This window comes from Saxophila tyrrhenica (assembly GCF_035928015.1).
Source record: "Saxophila tyrrhenica strain CCFEE 5935 chromosome Unknown scaffold_18, whole genome shotgun sequence".
In the NCBI taxonomy this organism is placed as follows: Eukaryota; Fungi; Ascomycota; class Dothideomycetes; order Mycosphaerellales; family Extremaceae; genus Saxophila; species Saxophila tyrrhenica.
In genome coordinates this window covers 399,310-422,140 of record NW_027041750.1, presented here as the reverse complement: position 1 = coordinate 422,140, position 22,831 = coordinate 399,310, and the positions used below count along the sequence as shown (strand labels likewise).

Genomic DNA, 22,831 nt, shown 5'->3' with positions numbered 1-22,831 from the left:
CAGCAACGGCTTACCTAAGCATCGACGACTTCGAAACATTCGAGACACCATCTTGTTGAAGACCGTAACGACTCGGTCATGCGACGATGCCTTGGCCGGTTCCATAACGCATTCCGTAGCGGCACATCGGCCACCTATGCTACGGCGATCCATCGAGTCAATGGCTACCGAACGTTCTCCACGACCGCGGCGCGACTAGCAGCCCCATTGAAGGTCCAGGGCGAACTAGAGAAACGCATCGCAGCCATTCCAATCGAACGCTTCCGCAACTTCTGCATTGTCGCTCACGTCGACCATGGCAAGAGCACGCTCAGCGACCGTCTGCTCGAGCTCACGGGCACCATCGAGAAAGGTGGCAAGAAGCAGATCCTGGATAAACTCGACGTTGAGCGCGAGCGCGGCATCACGGTCAAGGCGCAGACATGCTCGATGATCTACAATCACAACGGCGAAGACTATCTCCTACATCTCGTGGACACACCTGGCCATGTCGACTTCAGGGCAGAGGTCAGTAGAAGTTATGCCAGCTGCGGAGGCGCGTTGCTGCTGGTGGACGCTTCGCAGGGTGTGCAGGCGCAGACAGTGTCGAACTTCTACCTCGCATTTGCGCAAGGATTGACATTGGTGCCGGTGCTGAACAAGATCGACTTGCCGTCGTCAGACACCAAGCGGACGGTCGAGCAGTTAAAAGACAGCTTTGAGCTGGACGGCTCAAACGCGGTCATGGTATCTGCAAAGACCGGCTTGAATGTCGAGCGACTGCTGCCGAACATCGTCGAACAGATCCCAGCTCCGGAAGGTCGCGAGAGCGATCCGTTGAAGCTGCTACTGGTGGACAGTTGGTACGACAACTACCGCGGCGTCATATGCCTTGTCCGCATATTTTCCGGTTCCGTAAGGGCTGGCGAGCGTCTCGTCTCATTCGCCACGAACAACGAGTACATCGTCGGTGAGGTCGGGATCATGTATCCGCTTGAGACGCCGCAGACACGCCTCAGAGCTGGACAGGTCGGATACATCTACTTTAACCCAGGCATGAAGCGGAGCAAGGAAGCAAAGATTGGCGACACATACACTACAGTCGGGTCGAAGAAGCTCGTCGAGCCGTTGCCAGGTTTTGAGGAGCCGCAGAGCATGGTGTTCGTGGCTGCGTTCCCGACCGATCAAGGCGACTATGCGCATCTGGAGGACAGTATCAACCAAGTGATGCTGAACGACCGATCCGTGACTGTCATGAAGGAGTCTTCTGATGCGCTTGGTGCTGGTTGGCGATTAGGCTTTCTTGGAACCCTGCACTGCTCCGTCTTCGAAGATAGGCTCAAAGCAGAGCATGGTGCGAGCATGTGCGTTTTATTTCCATTCTTGTCCTTTGCACGGAGGATTGTACTGACCATTTCTCTGTTACAGTATAATCACACCGCCCAGCGTGCCTTTCAAGATCACCAATAAAGACGGCAACACCTCAATCATCTCCAACCCGAACCTCTTCCCTTCTCACCACGACATGCACACCAACGTCTCGAGCGTCGAAGAACCCTACATAACCGCCACCATCACCTTTCCGGAAGAGTACCTTGGTAAAATCATCGAGCTCTGCGAGGGAAACCGTGGGACACAAGAGAGCTTGTCCTTCTTCACAGCCACACAGGTCATACTGAAGTACCTGCTCCCTCTTGAGCGCCTCGTCGACGACTTCTTCGGCAAACTCAAATCCACTACCAAAGGCTACGCCTCGCTTGACTACGAAGACGCGGGCTACCGCCCCTCTCCATTACAAAAGCTACAGTTGGTCGTGAACCACATCCCCGTGGATGCCGTCGCCCGTGTGGTCCACACCTCCCAATGCGAACGCCTTGGCAAGGAGTGGGTCAGCAAGTTCAAAGAGCACGTACAACGGCAGATGTTCGAAGTGGTGATCCAGGCCGTGGCCGGGAAGAAGATTGTGGCAAGAGAGACACTGAAGCCTTTCCGAAAAGACGTGCTGCAGAAGCTGCATGCGGCGGATGTGAGTCGGAGGCGGAAGCTCTTGGAGAAACAGAAGGAGGGCAAGAAGAGGCTGAGGGCTGTCGGCGCGGTGAGCATTGAGAACGAGGCGTTCCAGAAGTTCTTGGCGAAGTGAGGAAGAGCGACGCCTGTCTTGTCCGTGGACTTGGATGACGGTCGACGTCTCTGGGGGAGCGAGCGTCCGGGCACTCAGAGCAGACGACACCACACCGATCTATACGTGGAGCATCAGTGATGCAAACGCTACAGTGACGGCCTGTTCCAGACGATCTAGACTTGGTGTCTCGGTGCAAGACAAATGCCCACCACTGCATTGACGACTCTGGCGGCGAAACCCGACCTTGCTTGTTCAGAACAAGCTCCAGGAGACTCTTCGACCAGCAGCCACCAGCATCGATCAGAAGTAGGCTCGAAGCACGATGGTAGAGCAAACAGTCGATACGATTGTGGGTCTGGTTCGAGTGAGACGTTGTCTGCGTTGAGGGTTTTCAGCCGCTCGAAACGGGCCTCCCACCTTTGGGTCAAATCGAAAGCATCAACACCTCACCTCAGAGTACATGGCGATGGTGTCAGCCGGTCGTCACAACTTGCGAGTATCTATCGGATCGAGACCGTTGACAGGCAATTCAATCGACACCTTTGGTACTGAGTGTTCGCTGCCTTTGCCTAAAATGGAGCGCATTTGAGACCTCACGATTCAACGCACCTCCGTCTCCAGTATGACACACACTGTGTAAGCCGATCAATTTTGCTGTGTTCTCCTTTCAACATCACTGTACATCGAGGTTGGGTCTTTGACTTCTTGCCTTGCTCCTACTTCTTGTTCGGTTCCTTCAGGTCATCTTGTTGCTGTTCAACAGCTTGCTTCCTAGGTAATCATTCCTGCGTCTGCATCATCCGCCATCAACATCGCAGACCAACATCGACGACCAGCACCAATGGGCTTCCTCTCGTACCTCAAGCCACCCAAGGCTGGAAAGTCCAAGGAATGCAACGAGAAAGATGGGAGACCGGCGACCAAGGGTTCGACGGCCGGCCTGGATCCTTCCACAAGTGGCCAGTCCAACAAGTCATCGGAGGACGATGCGAATTTGGCGCGAATGGACGATGTGGGCTTGCCACCAACCGTCCCATCAACTGCTAGTTCCAATTACTCTCCAGTCGAGCCAACGTCCTTCCTGGCCCCTGGCAATGGAGGGCAAGCAGCACTTTCCCGGCCAGCATCTCTCTACCCCGACGCCGCTTATAAGAACGCTCAAAGCATGCTCGATATCAAATCGGACGTCATGGCTACGTGGCTCTACCAGCAACAGTGTGAGCGTCTGTGGACTGATGGTTCGTTCGACGAGGGTGTTGTGGTCAAAAAAACCCGCAACGATTTTGTTTGTGCCCCGGACGATCTTGCAGACATTGATGACGGGCTGCACAATGCCGTCCAAGCGCTCAATGTCCGTGCTGCCATGACGGTCAAGACCAGGGTCATCAAGATGTTCCTCGGCCTCAATACGAAGCACTATGTGCCTCTCAAAAATGGTCTGAGGCTGCAAGTGCTGCCGAACATCTCCTTCCTGCCGCGATGTCAGAAGCATCACTTCGCCGCCTTCATCGCAGACCGCCAGATCATGGTGGTGTGGGACGACGAGCCTCGCCACGTGCTCGATCGTGCTCAGAAGATCGAGAAGGCGCTCGTGGAGATGATCATCGATACCGACATCGAACCCAAGGGCGAAGACGAGACCGATGCAGCCAGCACCACGATTGTCGGCGATGATGACAACGCCGAGCGCGGCGCCGTGGAGCCTCCTCGACGGAAGAACAAGCTCATGTCATTTCAGTCTGCCGTGTGTATCATCCTCGTCTGCTCTGCTCTCGGTGCCGGCTGGGGTCAAATCGCTCAGGAGCTTGCGACGGACCACTTCTACCCCCGCGCGCTGTTCATCCTCGCCTTGCCTGCCCAGATCTGGCTCGCTCTGTTCTTCTTCCAGGCCATGATCGGAAGCATTTCTCAGACTTTTGGACCAGTGGGCCAGACGCACGGGAACTGGAAGTCCTACTCTGGGATCAAGCCGAAGCGTTTACGTCGCGACGCAGGACGTTTGCCACATCTGACTGTCCAGCTGCCTGTGTACAAAGAGAGCTTGAAGGCTGTCATTGCCCCCACGGTGGTGTCGATCAAAGCCGCCATCTCGACGTATGAGATGCAAGGCGGCACTGCCAACATCTTCGTCAACGAGGACGGCATGCAGGTGGTCTCTAAAGAGGAGCGCGAAGCCCGCCAGGAGTTCTACGACGAGCACAACATCGGCTGGGTCGCCAGACCGAAGGAGAACAAGAAGCCGAAGGAAGGCGAGGAGCTCTACCTGCGTCGCGGCAAGTTCAAGAAGGCTTCGAACATGAATTATGCCATGTGGTGCAGTGCGCGTGTGGAAGACAAGATCAATGCTCTGGAACGCGAGAAGGCGGGGAGCTCGGAGGAGCATGCTGCTGTATACAAGCGGATGTTGGATGAGGTTATCGAGGAGGATGCAGGCCGCACTTGGGCTGATGGCAACATACGCATGGGTGACTACATCCTCATCATCGACTCTGACACTCGTGTCCCGGAGGGCTGCTTCCTTGACTGTGTGTCGGAGATGGAGCAGTCGCCACAGGTCGCCATCATCCAGTACTCGTCCGGGGTCATGAACGTTACGACCTCTTTCTTTGAGAAGGGCATCACGTTCTTCACCAACCTCATCTACACCCAGATCCGCTACTCGGTTGCCTCCGGCGACGTAGCTCCGTTCGTCGGCCACAACGCAGTCCTGCGCTGGTCTGCCATGCAAGAGATCGCCTACGACTGCAAGCTCGACGGCCGCGAGAAGTACTGGTCCGAAGACACCGTGTCCGAAGACTTCGACATGGCCCTCCGTCTCCAAACCGCCGGCTACCTCGTCCGCCTCGGCGCCTACACCGGCGACGGCTTCAAAGAGGGCGTCTCCCTCACCGTCTACGACGAGCTTGCTCGCTGGGAGAAATACGCCTATGGCTGCTCGGAACTCATCTTCCACCCACTCCGTTACTGGTTCACCCGCGGCCCCTTCACCAAGCTCTTCCGCAACTTCCTCACCTCCAAGATGCCGCTTCCGTCTAAGATCACCATCATGGCCTATATCGGCACCTACTACGCCCTCGCCTCCGCCTGGATCCTGACATTGGCCAACTACTTCCTCATGGGATGGTACATCGGCTACCTCGACCACTTTTACCTGGACAGCTTCAAAGTCTACTTCTCCATCATCCTCGTCTTCTCCGCTCTCGGAAACGTCTCCCTCGCCGCTCTCCGCTATCGCACAGGCGAGAAAGGTTTCGTCCCCAGCCTCCTCGAGAACCTCATGTGGGTGCCGCTCCTCTCCGTCTTCCTCGGCGGCATCTCGCTCCACGTCTCGCAGGCCATCATCTCGCACATGCTGAGCGTCGACATGAGCTGGGGCGCGACGAGCAAGGAGATGGAGAACACGACGTTCTTCCAGGAGGTGCCGAAGATTGCTCGGAGCTTCAAGATGACTTTCTTGTTCTGCTTTGGGTGCGCCGGGATGATGATCTATATGGCGCAGTTTGCGCCGCCGCTGTGGCGGATTGATACGTTTGTGTCGGTGTGGCCGTTAGGGACGATTGTGTTTGGGCATTTTGCCTTGCCGATTTTGCTCAATCCGGGGTTGATGCGGTTTACGTGGTAGATGGCGTTTTTCGTTTGTTCTGGCTGGTCGTGCTGCATTAAAGAACGGTGTTTTCAGGATGTTGGGTCGCAGAGGGAGATGGTGTGATAATGTCTGGTGAGTGGAGGCAACCAGTTACATTTTTGGGAAGTTCTTTTGTACCTTATGCTCGACCAGAATGCCAAGACACACCATTGGGACGACGTCTTCTTCCCCCCCGTTGCGTTGTGGGACCCAACTTCATGGCACTGCATGTACTCGCTCATCCTTACCAGCGGGTAGTAGCATTGTCCGAGAAGCATACGGCGCGCATCACGTCAATATCGGATGAACAGCGGTCCGACTAGTTTTTTCGAGCAACTTGGTAACCATGTGCTCGCCCTTCGTGTTCTGAGTATTTATGCCGGAAGGATGTGCTGTACCGCAAGCGAGAACTCGTCGATTCTACGGAGGTAGGCCGTATGAGAAGACAGGCGTGCATTGTGGAATCTCTTACTCCCGTTGGCGAAGAAGGCATGCACACCCAGCTGTTAATGGTGGAGCAGGATCGAGCCAGGTCTGGTACTTCCGTTCTGGGTGCCCGTGGCAGTGTCGACATTGGGCAATGGTGGTACCCATGGAATGTCTCCGAGCGGCAGATGTACTTTTGAGCCGGTATACCAATGATACTTGTACTGACATGGCTGAGCATGGCTTGTTTGGGAGCCACATTAGGCGGTCGGTACCTACTGAACATGACAGGTACTGGCAAAGCTGCTCGCATTCAAACAAGTCTAATAAGCGGCGCACCGGCACAGCTCGACTGATCAGCGTTTATTGCTCTCCAGTATCGGAGTGATGGTACCTTTGCCGTTTGCCGAATCACACTGAACCATGACCCAAGCATCATGCTGTCCTTGATCGCTTGTGTAGTAACATTGATGGGTTGGGCTGTAGAATGCCACAGTATATTCCACCTGTCCGTCTCCGTAGACAAGATCCCGCGCGGTAATGTCTGTCTCGGGATCGTAAGTGTTCCAATCACACAGCATCAATGGCCACCTCTTGACCGGCCCTGTGATCGGCTTCCAGAAACTACGGTCTTGATATCAGCCTACAAAGCTAGGAAACCGCTGATGATTCTCACTTGACGTATTTATACCCCTGACGCTGCAGGCAGATCGCGCAGTGTTTCTTCGTAGACAGAAGCCATATGGTCAGTCCATGCTTTGGTGGAATCGGAGACATCAAAGCGATTAGCTGGTCCCAAATTTGATCAAACCTCACTAGATAACTGCAGACCTATACGGACGATACTTGCAGGCGTTTCTTATTCGTTGCCATGCCCACTCAATGTTGGGTATCCAGGGTCGATGGAGGCTGTTTGTTCCCACGAGCATCGGCCACCTTGATGTTGGCGTATTCAGTCCAGCTCGCCGGCACGACGTGTGAAGGCCGGCAAATCAATTGCTTCGCCACAGCTCCCGACGTACTGAGCTCTGCAGAAGCAGCGTCAGGTCGGAGCTGTACCGGCCTCATGTACCTTCCAGATGCAGTCGCGAGCTCAGAGCCTTGAAACATTCCACCATCGAAGTACCACCTGCAGAGTCTTGCAAATTGAGCGCAATGCATGAGTCTATGGCTTGCGAACTTGGTAGCCGTTTTTGATCCGCGAGCTCTAATGACCGAACCAATGGCCGAACCCTCTGCTCCTTGAAAGAATGCAGGCGCACAAGGACAGGCAAGACACGCTCTCTAGAACCTTTAGTCATCGCAAGCACCGGGACGAGCACATTCGACATCGGCTTTCGAGTGCAATTCTTGCTAGAGTCTACCGGTCCCGGACCTATGGGCTTTGTCCGGCGAGTCCTTTGAAGAGTCTTCAAGTTCGGTTGTAACCAGTGTAGACGCATTCCCCGAGTCCGTATCAGGTGTCCTTGGGTAGTCTGACAGCGAAGTCTCAATCATGCTGTCGCACTGGCCGCCCTTTTTGTAAAACCGTTCGCGTTCCGGGACCTCGTCATCGTGTATCCATGTCAAAGAGTCAATGAGCGTATCATTTGAGCTGTGCGAGTCGAATTTGATGAGGTAGAATGAAGCCCGCGTTATGGGAAATCCACCCAACTTTGCATCACGATCGTGTGTTATAAGCCACGAAAAAAGTGTCGTCATGGCAATGCGTCAGCTCGTACGCAATCTTCTTCTCCCATTGAAACCGCAGGAGGAGCCTGCCGTCGTTCTTTACGAAGACGAGGTGGTAGTTGCCTATTCTATTGTAGTACAGCCCAATGTACTCCCGGAGAGGGCGGTGTGGTGTATTCGGCATCTGGTCGCGAGCGAGATCTTCACGCATCTTGGGCCACAAGGCTAGGGCACCTTCAGCACTATTTCTCGCGAGTTGGACGTAGTCGTTCCTCGGAGGATTATTGAGCAATGTCTCCAGGTGCAGCTCGCCCACCTAGTCTGCAATATCATTTTGAGCCATAGAATTCGTGAAGACCACGATTCCACTTTCGGTATCTGGCAACAGACATACCGCTGTCAAGAAAGAGTTTGGATTCCCCTGCTGATAGAAGCACGTGGCTCTGGTCTGCATTCCCTTCCCAACGGTCGGCGTCTTCCCCATATATTCATGGTTCATGCCGAGGGCTCCAAGAATGGAAGGTAAGCGCACTCAGGTCCACAAAGGCTGGGCTGGAGGTGAAGGACTTATCTCCATCCTCGTACTTGACCGCCTGCATGAATGTAAGGTAGTACTTCAGCGGGTCCCGTACACAGCTCTTCACCGAAAGAGGTCGAAGATACGAGCCTTGATCGAATGTCCCCAAGAATTCCCGCCGACGTGTTTCTATCAGCTCATCGGCTACACCGCAGCCCCAGTTGTCATATATCCATCGGGTTCGCATGTCAGCTGTCAGCGATTTTCTCCAGATACGTTACAGTCCAGATGTTCTCACCTCGCTTCATGATGAAATAACCATACTCCTAGTTCCAAGATATGGTTCTTCGGCGCCAGGCCGGTTCTGTGAGACAGGAGATCCTAAATTCTTGCTTGCCCTCTGACAACGTGATCTTCGTGTGAGAGCGGTGGATACACTTCAGACGCAGCCGTGCTCCAGTCCAGTCTAGGCGTCTCTTGAACGAGATGGGCTGTCCCGGCAGCAGTGAAGGACTTGCTCAGAGAAGCCAGGTAGTAGATCGTGTCTTCATCTGGCGGGACTTTGTTCTTGACATCGCGAAAGCCGAGCCTGTCTGTCAGCGCAACTCTGACCTGATGCATGGTGGCCACTGACACGCCTGCAGAACCTGATGTCGTGTGAATTTCTCGGCTACTGGCTTCAGAACGTGCAAGTCTCGATTCAAGCGCTGCCATCCCAACAGCTGCCGTGATGCCAATGTCGACGAGCTGACAGTAAAGACAGCAAAGGTCATCGTCTGCTCGGCTATCAGTCCCTGTGGCTTCGATCTCTCCCACTCAGCCCATGTTCCTGGAGTACCATTGCTCGAACGAGTACCTGCATACCAGCTTCAGGCCAACAGTCTGTCTAAGGCCATCTCCTTTTCATGCTTGCGTGACTGTCATTGCAGCTCCGCAATTCGTGCATCATTTCTACAGCGTCCTCGAGAAGGAGTTACCGATGGCGGCCATGGGGTGAAGAACGTGTACGGCTGACGCTCGAGTTGGGTCCAGCTCTTGAGCTGAATCAGTCTTATTTAAACAGACCTGCTAGTCCTCGAGAAATAAGTACATCATCCGTCACGTTGTTTGGAGCCAAAGGCTTCGCGAGACATGAGGTCGTTGAGTCTCCGCGTCCATCCTTCCCTTCGAGCCGATACGTCTAAAGCAGTCAGTCAGGCTTTGATCTGTATGTCGTGGAGCGTCCTCTCGTAGCAAATGCAACATTTCATCACCAAACAAGTACAGGACCGTGACACTAATGGCCACCTGGAGACTTGGAAGACGTGTCGTGCCGCAGGAAGTGATGCACCTCGACATACACGGAGTTCCCATCAGGACGCCACCAGTGGGCAAAGGCTAAGCGAGGTTACGATATAGATATACCTACATCTCCGTGTAGTACGTCCGAGGGCACGTTTCAAAATTTTATCAGATCGAACAGGACGACATCAGCTCCTGGGCTCATCTTTGCCATCTTGGCTTGTGGCGCGTGCATGAGTCGCGTGAATCGTTCTCGAAGGATCAAATGGCGAGTTGGATACACTCTCTATCTGCACAAAAGATGACAACATGATCGCCGGACGTCACACCCATGCCGAAGTCTACAAGGCGATTAAAGAGAACTTCACCGCAGCCCACAGCTAGGGAACTGAAGCAGGCTCAAGACGCCCAGACCAAGAACAAACAACTGGCCAGCGGAAACAACGATAACGCTGCCACCTTATATCACCGGCCATATAGCGCGGACGATGCCCTCATGCTCGAGCTCTCCGACTCGCTCGACTCGTTTCATCTCGGAAAGTCCTTTCTCGGTTTCGTTCCTTCCCGCATAGGCCATTCTCAAGCAATCGACCACGCCTCCATAGCAGTAATTGGAGCCCACAAGTACTTCATCGGCGGTGACGTACGCCTCCAGACCAACGCTCTACGACATTATGCCCAAGCGGTCACCGCGCTCAGGATTGACCTGGCCAAAAACAATGGTGGCCCCGACAGATCCCTCCACGACGCCATGCTAACAGCCGCCCTACTCTTCTGTTTCGAAACCACCCTCGACCCTAAAGTGGCTTCAGGCTCGGCGCATAACAGAGGTCTTTCAGCCATCATCCTCGCGTCGAGTGGACGGTCGTGTATGAAAGACGAATTGCCGCGGAGTTTGCTTTACTTTCACTGGAAGGGAGTCTTCAACCGGCCGGTCGTGCTTGGACAGGTGTCTCCGTTTGACAACGAGTATTGGCTTGGCATGCGACCCGCAAGCTGTGGAAGAGTGGGGAAGGAGGTCGAGACGTTGAGGTGGCTGGCGCAGAAGCTGTTCGTAAGGCTTCCGCGCCTCATTGCTCTTGTGAGGGAGGCGAAGATGGGCGGTGGTGCTTCAGTCGACGAGGCAATGAAGCTGGCCGAAGTACTAGCTGTCGATCGAGACGACAAGGCGGAGAACGTTGTACTGCATGGCCTCAAGGTTGCCAAAACTCAAGCGCAGACAATGAACGAGACGAAGATCATTCCGTTCTCGTACGAATTCGAAGACACACCACAATATGAGGGAGCAATGTACTACTGGCAAACACGCATCATGGCCAACAGACTCTTGGCCTTACTCCTCAGCCTTTCCGGAGACGAAACCACCACAACCCGCATCCAATCCCTCCAAGACGAGAACGTCCGGCTGGTAATGAACCAGATGATGTCTTTTCAATACGGACTCTCCGTCGGGTTGGTTGGCGCCTGGGCTATATGCCTCGGATGGATCACTGTTTGGGGCGCTGTGCAAGATGTTGAGTGCATACAGCGCGGAAGTCGGACGCTCTGGAGCGAGAGGCTCAGGCCGTTTCTCCTACAGAAGTACAACCTCCTCCATAGACTCCATGTGGCGTTTGGCGAGACAGATATGGATGAGGCGGCTGAGATGTTGGTGGGAGGGCCACTGGGGGCGAGGGCTATTACTGGTGTGATGCCGTAGACAAGGTGATGCAAAGATGAATTCGAGATCATTAGAGATATCAATCAGGCCGCTTGAGCCAGGGTATATCAGTATGCCTTTCCAACGTCCGAAAACACTGCCCGGCCACCAACACTGGCATGCTCCAAACCACGACTCTCTGCACAACACCACCCTGCTCCTTCCCCCATACCACCCGCTCAACAAGACATGACACCCCAAACAGCATGAACAGCCCCCAGACCTGCGCCCCAAGCACAAGTCCATAGTATCCATCCCCCACAAGCGCCGCTGCGGCCCACGCATGCCATATACCGCTTGAATTGAACGTAGCCAGCACCCCGAGCCACTGCCCCGCAAGCCTCTTGCCTGGCTTGTAGCCTAGACTGTAGAGGAAAGGGGAGGCGCAAGCATGCCAGTGCGTGCTCCAGAAGGCTCCCACTGAAGCCGCGGAGAAAGGCCGATAGAACAGCGGTCGGTGGCATCTTGGATGGAGAACAGCATGGAGAGCTTCGAAGCTCACCTGGAGTAGGAGAAGTAGGCAGAGGCATTTTAGTTCTGCGAGAGGGTACAGATAGTCGACCATCCACAGGAGCAGGACTGCGGCCAAAGGGGTGGCTATCGGACGGGTCTGCTGTGATGGCGGCGGACGATCTTTCTGTTGGACCGCGATGTCGAAACTGTAGTAGCGCATCTCAGAGAGTAGAAGCCAGACGTACGTCGACCGGTGCTGGACCGTTGCAGAGAGTTTTCTCTCATTGTGGTCTGGCCGGGGCTTGACAAGGCGAGGCGGCGCATCCGATTTACACAGCGCGAGATCCAGTGTCTTACAGCCGTAGAAGAAGCAGACCACTCGGAGACCGCATTGACTCAATCCTTTGATATATGGGAAGCGGTATGGCAAGGCCAAAGTCAGACTGCATGTTAAGATACCGATGGATTTGATGAGCCAGGCGGGTATTGGCCGGTCAGAGACACTTTTCTTGTCTTCGCCGTGAAGCTGACTGTCCCTGATGGCCAGCAAAGCCGGGATAGTGATGTGGAGGAGAATACAGACCACTGGTGCAATAGCGATAGGCATGATTGGGGTGAAGTTGAGGGGGTTTGCGCGGTGACTGAGAATTTGGCTTCATCGTGCTTTGCTGTCTCAAGGAGGTACGTCTGACAGCTAAATGAACCCAAGCCATCGTGAATATACAATATTCTGGCTTCTTTGACGGAGTATCGGCTAGGATCCATCTACTCGACCGGCACCACTAGAACGCTCTGCCGTGAAACGGTAGATGTCTAACAAATCACCCGCCAAACCACCCCTCCTCCCCACCCCTCCTAATCAACTTCCCAAGCACATCCAACGCCCCATTCGTCTGCCCACAGCACCCGGGTACATCCACCCTCTCAATTCTTCCCCTCGTCCACACCAACACCAACTTCGCCTGCTCGCTCGTCAACCCCAGCCCCTCCCCTCCTCCGTCCAGAAAGATCTTCTCCACCCCTCTCTCCAACTCCCCCAGCCCCAGCCTAGGCTCTGTGGGCTGCGGTACGGACAGCCGTGGCATTCGGGGCGCAGAGCTGGAAGTCGTGTACGCGCGTGCCCAGAGCAGGATAGCGGAGACGTAGATAGCCCATTCCTGGAAGAGGAGCCCGGTTCGTGGGGTTCGGTGGCAGATATCTAGAGCCTTTCGGGCGTGACGGATGGCTTTGTGGACTGCAGCGTCGGGAGTGGAGGAGCTAACCCATTCGTAGCAGCGGCGTTGGGCGGAGGAGTATTCTTTCGAGGTAGGGATTTTTTCGCCGATGATCCAGGACTCGCCGGCTACGGCGAAGAGGTCTCGTATTGGGGTGAGCGTGCAGAGTTTGAGGGTGTGGTAGGCTAGTTTCGATCGAGGTGATTGCTCTATTGTGGCGAAGATGGAGGCGCAGGGGTCTGCTTCCGGGTCCTGGCATTGGAGGGATGGAAGATTTGTGCCTTTGTCGGAATCGCTTAACGCGGTCATCAAGACTGTCGATTGGAAGATGTCGTAGCTTGGAGGATTGGTTGTGTTTAGGTCGCTGTCCCTCACTGCCTCCCAGACTTGTCTGTGTGGTATACTGCAGAAGTTGTGGTCCACCGGCGTATCCCATATGCTCTGTTCTACCGGAAATGGGAGGTATATTCCGCCGCCAGTGTAGCAGTTGGTCTTTTTTCGACCAAAGAGTGTTGCATGATGTACGTCAAGCATAACGCAGAGCGCGAGAAGACGCTTCCTTATGTGGATGTCCAAGATCGTAGCTCTTGAAAAGTCGTCTATGTAGCCGCCAGCTCCGAGTGATGCCATAAAAGAATCGTGCATAGTGTGGTCGTCCACGACAGAAGGGTCGTTGGCAAGCTGTGCGAAGTCAGTAACGCCCGTATTGTCACCCGTGCACGCCAGAAGGGCTTACATGGTTGTAGGCATCATGAAATGCACTGGAAAACTCTAAGGGTGGGCGTCGAGACTTGAATATCGTGTAGATCTCAATCAGACACACCGCTTGCAAGTCCACTGTTCGGAGCGAGTGCCATTCGTTGAGTTTCCGCTGCAGTCTGGATCAGTGTGTGCCCTCAAGTCCAAGCAAGACAGTTTTCATACCTTCTGCAACACCTTAATGCACCGCTCATGAATGAACCTCGCAGCATTCTTGTCCTTGACATCATTGCACGCTTGTGCACCCAAAGCCAGGATTGCAGCCTTCAGCAAAGGCGGCGCGTGTTGAACATGAAATGATGGCCGATGTATCACTGCATACAAGGGATGCACCCAGTTCCAATATGCTTGCAAATATTTCCCTTCGTTCGACAACGCCGGCTCATCAAAGCTCAGGTCCAGCGATGAGCTCTGCGACACATCCATGCCCTTGAACAAATCATCCTGCTCCATGAAATCTCGCTGATCCGGGGTCCAAAGCGCAGCGCTGTACGTTCCGGGAAAAGCCTCCTGCACTGCCAGATGGCTATTATACAATCCCGCGTTCTCTCCGAAAGAAACCTTTGATCCAGAAGAGGTATTCACTTGCGCGTAGGGCGCGTTTCGGCCCCATTGAGGTAGATGTATAGTTGATGAGCCTGCAGAGACTGGCGAGCGTGACGTATGCGGTGGTGGGTAAGTCGCGAAGAAGGATGCGTGAGAGTCGTGCCGTGCCAGCTCGGCGTGCGGCTGAAAGTAAGGTAGGCCGGCGCAGTATAAGCCGTTATTTGGGTTGGTGGGTGAATCGTAGCCGGCCGGTGAATATGGTGGTGATGGATCCCATTGTGGTCCGAACGAGAACGCTGACCATGCGCCTTGCATGTCGACGGGCACTGCGCCGGCCGGTTGGCCTTGGTCGTGGAAAGTCGGATACCCAATTTTGGAGCTAGCGATTGAGTCAGCACGAGTTGATGAGTGATATGTCTGACATGAGTGGCACAAAGAATGGAATGTTGTGTTGACAGCACGAAAGCGCAGTATTGACGTATGTGGTAGCGTTGGTACCAACACAGAGCCGCAACCAACCCTTCTCATTAAGCCTAGTGCAGGAAAAGATGGATGTGATTACCTGAAGCTGCCACTCTGTTGTCCTTCTTGAGACCCCTCGGGTGGTGCACTGGTCGCATTGGCATGCGCATCGTAGGATGTAGCGTTCGACCTCACCGCCGGCCGTTGCGGTAGGCTTTGGCTGGTAGCTCGACCAGCAGGTGTTGAGGAAGGCTGACTGTCCGGCGAGCCCTGGCGACTGGGAGGGTCGAGAGGATCATCGCTGTACAAGAATCAGCATATTAGTCGCAACATAGTCCTCCAACAGACGACCTTACTGTCGTGCTTTGTGGCGGATCAGAAGGTCTTCGCGGTAGAATGATCTGCTGCAACCAGGTACGTCGCAAGGAAACGCACCCGGTTTGTGGTTCTGCTGATGCCGTCTGTTGGAGTTAGTTTGATGTACTGTGGTCGCTAGCAGTCTTTCGGTGTGTTGGATTACCTGAGATGTTCAGCTCGAGTATAGACCTAGCATAATGTTAGTCAGACGATCAGTCAAATGCACTTCATGCCGTTTGATGTTGATGTGAGTGCCGGTCTGTTCGTATCGATCCAATCTCTAACAGTGAAACGTAGAGAGTTGTCTCGACACTCGACATGCAACACCACCCAGCCTCGTGCGCGAAAGCGAGCCATGAAGGCAACACATCTCTGAGAAGTACCTTTCCACATTCATCGCACTGATGAACCCTCTGGCCTTTCGTTGCCTTGCTCACACGCCCCGTCCTCGTATACTTGACCGAACCGGTGTCTCCAGGCGGCGACATGTCGCGGGAGGATCCCGGTTGGGGGCTGCTTGTCATAACGCCCGAGTGTCCGGTAGACAACGCATTAGAAGAAGTCGGCAGTTGTTCGACGAGCTCAGCGCGGTTGGAAGTGCGCCGTCGTTTGCTGCTGCGAGGTGCAGAGTCGTCGCTAGATAGATGTTGTTGTTGATGACCAGGAGTGTGGGACTGCATGGCGGAGTGGTCCACGTATAGCTATAGTTATGAATTCAGGAGCACCCAACGGACCTCGACCGCAGCATTTCCCTCCGCCTCGCAAGGTAGCCAATAACGTAGAGGAAACCCTCGTAGGAGAATGGGACCAAGGACGACAACAGCCCGGGCTTGGGCAAAGGCTTGAGTGCCGGGACAGCCACGGCATGGACATAAAGAAAGTAGACGCCGTTAAGAAAGACAAGAGGGGGGATGCGAGTATAGTTAGAAACCAACAGCTGAGGCCAGGCGGAAGCGCAGCACCCGCAGCAGCAGCGAGCAATCGTTGGCTGGTGGAGTGGACATAGGGCAGACTCGACGGGAGGAAGCAAAGGCTGGAACCGCACAGCTGTCTGACCGACGATGGATAGCGAAGAGCGGCGAGTGGACAGGCCGGCGACACAGTTTGCGATCGGCAGAAATTAGAGCTGAGGCTGATGGTCGCTGGTGCTGCATGTGTAAATGATCCTCCGGCGGTTCGACCGCGCAAGCTCAGGCACCACCGCATGCCCCCGATCGACACCCCTCCCACCCAGGCGGAGCAAGATCAGCCGTATGGTCGTGAAGTCGTACAGGTTGGTATGCATGTGAAGGCCGGGGTACAGATTGGCTGGCGCAAGCGCTTTTCGCTCAGAGGTATGAGAAGCAGCTTTTGCCGCTCTTGCGCGTTCTACCCGTCGTATACCGCGTTGGACTTGATCTCTCCCACTGGAGGTGATTTGTGTTCGTCGATTCTTCGATTGTTCTGCCCTAACTGACTACAATGGCGGCGTGTAGATTAGCAGCCGTAGATCATGCAGCCGTGGCGTCCGGAGGTTCGGCGCAGAGTTACAGACGTAATGCAGGGGAGATTGCAGCTTCACCGGTCGACCTCAGGCGGTTCGAGCGTTCAACGTGATCCAATTGTCACCGCTTCTCTCCGTACGATTCTGCATTGAATCGCAGACTTCCAGTGTCTACCAGACGGTGTGGTGTTGCTCCATGTCCTTCCGACGTTCTTACAGCCACGTTGACCGTTGCACTCGACTATTAATAGAGCGGTCACTGCACGTGGTGGTGGCAGGGTCCAAACGGCCATGCGATGATCCTCAACCTCGAATTAGTAATGCAATGCTGTGACTCTGGAGCATTGCTGCGGTTTTGGAGTACTGTTCCACGAATCGGTGCCGATTTGGACAGCAAGAATGTTGGTAGTTCTACGCCCGTCGCCGTTCATTCGCTCATTCGTTGCGCGGAGGATGCCATGAAACATGCAGTGTTGTAGCAGTAAGTTTTGGCGATAGACGGCTGAGGAACGGCAATCTGGGAGCCTGCTTGCCGGCTGCCGCTCGCAAGGCGTTCTTCTAGATTAGGCAGGTGCTCGTTGCCAACAGGCATGTCAGCGAAATGTGGTGCTGCTCCAAAAGAAGATGGCTGCTGTCACTCGCTCCCGACTACTAGCAACGCACCGAGCTCTACCTTTTCGAAGCAGACCATAGTCCAAGTAATCGATCCACCGATGTCTGGAGGCGAAGCTGACAGTGCTCTCGGAAAATGAGTAGTCCAGCCGTACATACAATCCGCCAGTACAAAATGTAGGTAGGTATTGCAGGAGTGTTGAGAAGTCGGCTGTGGACAACCTTGTCCTCACTTACTGCATTGCTACCAGCATGCAGATGACAACTACCAACTATGAGGAAGTAAGAAATTCAGGAAACAGAAGCATTGAGAGGTACGCCAGAAACGCAACAACGCAGAATGTCTGCTGGTTGAAACAGCCCAGGTTAATCACCTGGTACTTACGTGCGCATCATGCTTACTGTTTGCAGGCAGACGCAACTTGACGCCGCTGATGGGCCAGACCATGCGTACACCAACGCAGCGACTTGAGGTCCTTTGCGAACTGCTCCTGCTTCCATCTAGTCGTTGGATAGGTGCAACTGCTGCTCAGAAGCTAGGAGCTAGGTCGCATGAGCATGGCGTGGAGACTGAAGCTCCGCTTGACCTGGATAGAGACAATTCTTCCATGCTGCTTCTGACATTGGCATTTCGACTGAACATCTGCTGGCCATGCGAAGATCCTGACGGGCTGTCCACTCCCACTCAGGGCTACTATGCGGGTTCGGTGAGATGGGGACATCACAGCCCCAGAGTGGGAGGATCCTCGATGCCGCTGAGGACACATCCCCATGAATGGCAAAAGCAAATATGTCATATGCAGAATGAATCGGTCGCAGGGCAAGCAAACCAGGCCGACATGACGCTGTGAGTAAGACTCTCCTGGGTGGACGACGGGATGGCGGTGTGTCCTGGGCCCCCTGAAGCCCCCCCAGACAGATGCTGGCGGGTTGGGTCAGCTCCATTAGTAAGATATGTCCCCAAATGTCTGTTGTGCAGCGTCAGCTGTTGTCTCGACTCGAGTCGTTGGCGACCAACAAGTCTCCGAAACAGAAAGTGGAAAAGTGCAAACCCAGGAAGCCGTTAGCCTGACGTTACACCTTCCTCATCTGGCCAGGCGGCTCGTGCTAAAAATGCAGGCCAACCTTATCTCCGCCCTTTTCGCGCAGCCGCGAAAACCCTCAAACAACGACAACTCTCTGGGCCACCAGGTCTACAAACAATCGGTGTGTCCGGTTTTCTCTGAACATGGCTCCCTGGTCATCAACGACAGTTCAGATCTTGCTAGCGTAATCATCCTACGTCAAGCGGGAGCAAGCGAATGCTTAGAAACTGCACTACAACGACTCACGCAGCACCAAAACTTCAGCTCCATCCGCTAAGGCAGGGCGGCGGTGACGAGCTGTCAGGAAGACGCCATATGTGTCGTCAACGACCGCCATGAGCAGCCCTATCGGACGACGGGTACATGCCGCACACCTTCTTCAATGCTACCACCAGAATCAATGACCACGGTGTTCGCCGCCGAACGCCCTAAGGATGACTATAAACCACAACCGTGGCGATACAGACATCGCTGCCGACGGCGAAACTGTCTTCATTGCGCCCAACATCGCCAGGCCACCTCCGAGGATGACAGAGTCAGACGACTCGCAGCGCTCTACGCATGGCCACAGTACAGCAAATATGCGACCGAGACCAGGTTCGGCGAGTCGTACGTCGTCCGACGATGCGTCCGGATGATCGAAACTTCCCACCTCAAAGATACAAGTATCGCCTTCGTCCCGGCACGGATTGGCAAGGACCGTACAGTGGAGCTGGCGGCTTCGGCTCTCATGTTCTTGTTCTTCGACCAGCGAGGGCGGCGGGAGTTGAGCGTGTGCAGCAACCAGTACAATCAAGCCGTCGCTGCGCTCAGGACCTCCCTGCACTTGCCAGAATGGAGCAGTTCGGAGCGTGCGCTGGTCGCAGTCGAACTGCTGGTTTTCCACGATTTGCTCTTGAGCTCGAGGACAGGCCTCCCGACGCGGCAGGCAGAAATGCACGGCAAAGGCCTCGCCACACTCCTCAGATCGCAGGCCTCAGGGACCACCAGCCGAGAGCAGTCGGAGATGCTACGGACGATGGTGTATGAGGTCTGGATTGCCTCTTTCAAAGGCCCATGTGTGCGCGGCGACCCCTCCGCATTTGACCACCCTGAGCTACTCGACTTGGAGCCGCCTACCCACTACAAACTGCCAGCTCCTATCAAGCAGTTAGCAAAGCTCTCCAACAGACTCCTCATCCGTCTTCCGCGACTCGTCGCAGCCATGCGAGCACTGCGGCAGAATCCTTCTTCATCAGACGACCAAGTTGCCGAAGTAGTCACCCTCGCAACCGAACTCCTCGCCTGCAAAGACGACTCCGGCGAAAGCGCCATACTCCACCGCGTGCGCATAGAAAAGGGCGTAGACAGATTCAGCATGCCCTGCATCTTCCGCTTCGAGCAGTTCTCCGAGTTCGCCACCGCCATGCTCTACTGGGGCGCCCGCATCGCAGTCCTGCGAATCTGCTTACGACTCATCCGGATGGGCCTTGCCACCTTCGACGCTGAAACAGACGCGCTGCGCAAGACAGCCGAAACGACTTTCTCAAACGTCATGATGTCCTGGGATTGCTGCGGCTGCGTCGGCCAGTGGTCCGTCAGTCGAAAAAACATCATCACCCACACCATCGTCTGCGTCTGGGGATTACTGGAGGACTACGACACGGTGCGAGGCGTCCCGTCGAGAAAAATCAAAGCCTCGATCTGCAAAGCCATGGGCTCCGCATACGGCCCTTCCATCACGACAGCCGACGCGCTACGACTTGCAGCAGAGTCGCTCGTGGGTGGACCGCCAGCTGGTTTGGAGCCGTCGATGCTGGATCCGATTACGAGTCTGGATCTCGGTCTCAACCAGTAACCTGATTCTCGTGGTAGACAGACAGCGTTGGTTGACCGCGCAGCTGCTGCACCATTGAGTTCCTGGTGAAGACGCAAAGCAAAATGCCAGACAGAGTACGGCGATGCAAAAAGAAAAAGACATCTCCCAGGCGAGAATTCGAATCTCGGTCTCCCGCGTGCCGGCCTTAGCAAGACGAGCGGACTGCTTTGCTTGTCAGCTTCGTGATCACGTGCAAGCCATAAGCGGATGGCCCGGATGGGGGGACGTACAATGCTACCACTGCACCACTTGGGATCTCTCGTGTCAGATCTGTGATTTTGCACTGCTTATATAGCTTGCTAAGCACGTCGCGCGGAGCTCGGATGAAAGATAAAGTAGGCCCTAGGGACAGGGTTGAAGTGGATATGTAGTACTTAATGATATCACGTGTCATGTGTTATTGAAACCCCCCAACCAAACCATCATAAGAATTCTGCACATCAAAGATCCCACTCGCGAAAAACTGCGCCAGCTCCATCTCATCCTTCAAAAAGTCATTCAAGTCCGGTAGTCCAGCGTACACATCCCCACCCAGCGCATCAACAGCCTGACCCACCTCCCCAGCAGCACTTTGCTGCTGTTGCTGTTGCTGCTGAAGCCAAGGCTTAACAGCAAGTTGCCTTTCCATGACGAGCGCCAGGTACTCGATGTACTCCGTACACCGCTCCACGACGCGATTGTTGCGGTCCAGCAGGCGAAAAGCCGCGATAGCGCGGTTGAGGTGGTCCAGGTTCTGGGCCGGCGAGGCGTCTTGACGAGAAGGGAGGGCGCGTTGGATGAGGGCGTTGGAGAAGACGACTAGGGCGGCGTTGAAGAGGTAGTAGACAGCTGTTTTCAGCTGATTAGCATTGGCAGGGGTTTTGGATGGGGGAGGTGGGAGACGTACTGAACCACCACGCTCCAAGCATCGGCCAGCTGCGGTCGGGATCGATGACGACGCCGTGCACGATGTCGATGGTTTCTTCGGCGCTGCGGAGACAGATGGAGATGGAGCGGTTGGTCATTTCGGAGACCATGCTTATCACGGCGTCGCCTGTAGATTTGGAGAGCTGGTCGAGCGCTTTGCAGAGCAGAGGCCTGTGGACCAGGATAGACAAGTTGTGGAATCGTAACGTCAGCATAACCCTAAAACGACCGAGCGTGCGATCGTGGTAGGAGCCAGAGGCAGGTAGGTCGTGCGACCACACGACGGCTAGTTCTGAGGTGAGAGCGGAGCGCCAGTTGTCCATTTCCTGGTCCATCCCAATAATGCGAGGGATGGACTCTGGTTCGGAGAGCAGGTCGTCATAGCCGAGATTTTGGTCGTAGAGTTGGCTGATGGCTTTGCCGATTAGGCGGTGTAGGCTTAACGAGGCGTTGAAGAAGTTGATGCTGGGTTGTTGGAGGTCGTACATGGGGAAGGAGGGGGAGAGGTCGGGCCAAGGGGCGGCTGGAGGGGATTTGATGAAGTCTTCTGGGATGGCTAGAGATCGTGACCTGTCAGCAGTGCTACAAGTAGGAAGTTGATTTGTTGCAGCGTACACGGCGGACGTCCGAAGGTCATACTCAGCACTCTGTCAAGCAGCACACAACCGAACCACGTCCGCTTCCTGATCTCGTTCTCGAGCGCTGAGAATTGCTGAGAGGCTTGATGCGAGTGCAAGCCCAAAGCGAAGGCGCCTTTTACCGCCAATCCATGTAATGTCCAGGTCTGACCTACAAGCAGAGACAAATCAGCTTCCGCTCTGTACTCCTCCAGCACCAGAACAAAACTCACTACTCTTCTGCGTCCCCTGCAAATACTGACTAGCCAACAACAAATACTGCACCACATCCAAATTCGGGCCCCTCACACTCGGCTTCGCCGCCAACGCCACCGCTCGCTCGTAAAAGCTAAAAGCCCTCGGCCCTCTCACACTACCATCCTCGCTCGGCCCCAGCGCGCAGCCCATCGCCATAACGATGTTGAGCAGACCGAGCCAGGCTTGTCGGATGCGCGTGAAGGAGGACGCTTTGAACTCGTGGTAGGTGCGCATGAAGGAGGGCTGGTGGATGAAGGGGAAGAGGATGCCGGTGTTGAGGAAGTAGATTTCGATGTGCTCTTCCCTGTCGATATATCAGTACGGCGGATGTCACCGTGGGAAGGGGTTTGGGTCCAGATATGAAGTGAGTACTCACATCTCAGCGACCGGCGGCAGCTCATAAACATTGATCTTCTGCTTCGACGCCGCCGCTTCACCCGGACTCGTGGGCGACGGAGCCCTCGAATAGTCCAGAATCCCTCCACTCATACTCGAGCGATGCGTAGGCGGCGGCTTAGGCTGGTTGATACTCCTCGCCATCGCCCGCAGAATATGGCGCGTGAACGCGATGTTAGACGAAGGGCCGAAGAAAGCCGTGTTCATCTCGTCGACGAACGAGAGAGCCATGCCATCGGTCAGAGCTTCTTCTTGGACTTGGTCCTGCTCTAGCTCGGTGGCGTCGATTTGGATGCTGTCGCGGGTGGTCATGGTGGGCCTTGGTGGTAGTGCGGATTTGTCCGGTGATGGTTCGGCTTGTGAACCGCCGTCCGGTAGACATTGGGAGAGATGGCCTCGGAGGAGGTCATCGTGTCGTCTGAGGAGGTCCTCTACGACTTTGAGGCGTGTGTCGACGTCGGAGACGTACTCTGTTGGTGGAGGTCAGGACTGATCAGACGATGCT

General features: G+C 54.9%; 6 protein-coding genes across 6 annotated transcripts; 3 read left to right on the top strand and 3 right to left on the bottom strand.

The window, feature by feature from the left end:
• Nucleotides 1–78: 78 nt before the first annotated feature.
• Nucleotides 79–2,119, top strand: GUF1 (Translation factor guf1 mitochondrial; the record flags this gene model as incomplete). Its single annotated transcript, XM_064806811.1, has 2 exons — nucleotides 79–1,343; nucleotides 1,408–2,119. The coding sequence occupies 2 exons, from the start codon at nucleotides 79–81 to the stop codon at nucleotides 2,117–2,119; spliced, it is 1,977 nt and encodes a 658-aa protein (XP_064655116.1).
• An 823-nt stretch (nucleotides 2,120–2,942) lies between these two features.
• Nucleotides 2,943–5,723, top strand: LTR77_009584 (uncharacterized protein; the record flags this gene model as incomplete). Its single annotated transcript, XM_064806810.1, has 1 exon — nucleotides 2,943–5,723. One exon carries the CDS (start codon nucleotides 2,943–2,945, stop codon nucleotides 5,721–5,723), a length of 2,781 nt encoding a protein of 926 aa, XP_064655115.1.
• A 4,229-nt stretch (nucleotides 5,724–9,952) lies between these two features.
• LTR77_009583 (uncharacterized protein) lies at nucleotides 9,953–11,320 on the top strand (the record flags this gene model as incomplete). Its single annotated transcript, XM_064806809.1, has 1 exon — nucleotides 9,953–11,320. One exon carries the CDS (start codon nucleotides 9,953–9,955, stop codon nucleotides 11,318–11,320), a length of 1,368 nt encoding a protein of 455 aa, XP_064655114.1.
• Nucleotides 11,321–12,594: 1,274 nt separating this feature from the next.
• Nucleotides 12,595–15,599, bottom strand: LTR77_009582 (uncharacterized protein; the record flags this gene model as incomplete). The annotated part of the gene is made up of 7 exons (XM_064806808.1): nucleotides 12,595–13,668; nucleotides 13,724–13,858; nucleotides 13,912–14,671; nucleotides 14,855–15,055; nucleotides 15,111–15,215; nucleotides 15,275–15,300; nucleotides 15,549–15,599. 7 exons carry the CDS (start codon nucleotides 15,597–15,599, stop codon nucleotides 12,595–12,597), a joined length of 2,352 nt encoding a protein of 783 aa, XP_064655113.1.
• A 4,947-nt stretch (nucleotides 15,600–20,546) lies between these two features.
• On the bottom strand, nucleotides 20,547–21,543 carry LTR77_009580 (uncharacterized protein; the record flags this gene model as incomplete). The annotated part of the gene is made up of 2 exons (XM_064806807.1): nucleotides 20,547–20,977; nucleotides 21,036–21,543. The coding sequence occupies 2 exons, from the start codon at nucleotides 21,541–21,543 to the stop codon at nucleotides 20,547–20,549; spliced, it is 939 nt and encodes a 312-aa protein (XP_064655112.1).
• Nucleotides 21,544–21,861: 318 nt separating this feature from the next.
• On the bottom strand, nucleotides 21,862–22,638 carry LTR77_009579 (uncharacterized protein; the record flags this gene model as incomplete). The annotated part of the gene is made up of 2 exons (XM_064806806.1): nucleotides 21,862–22,234; nucleotides 22,307–22,638. 2 exons carry the CDS (start codon nucleotides 22,636–22,638, stop codon nucleotides 21,862–21,864), a joined length of 705 nt encoding a protein of 234 aa, XP_064655111.1.
• Between the last annotated feature and the right edge of the window lie 193 nt (nucleotides 22,639–22,831).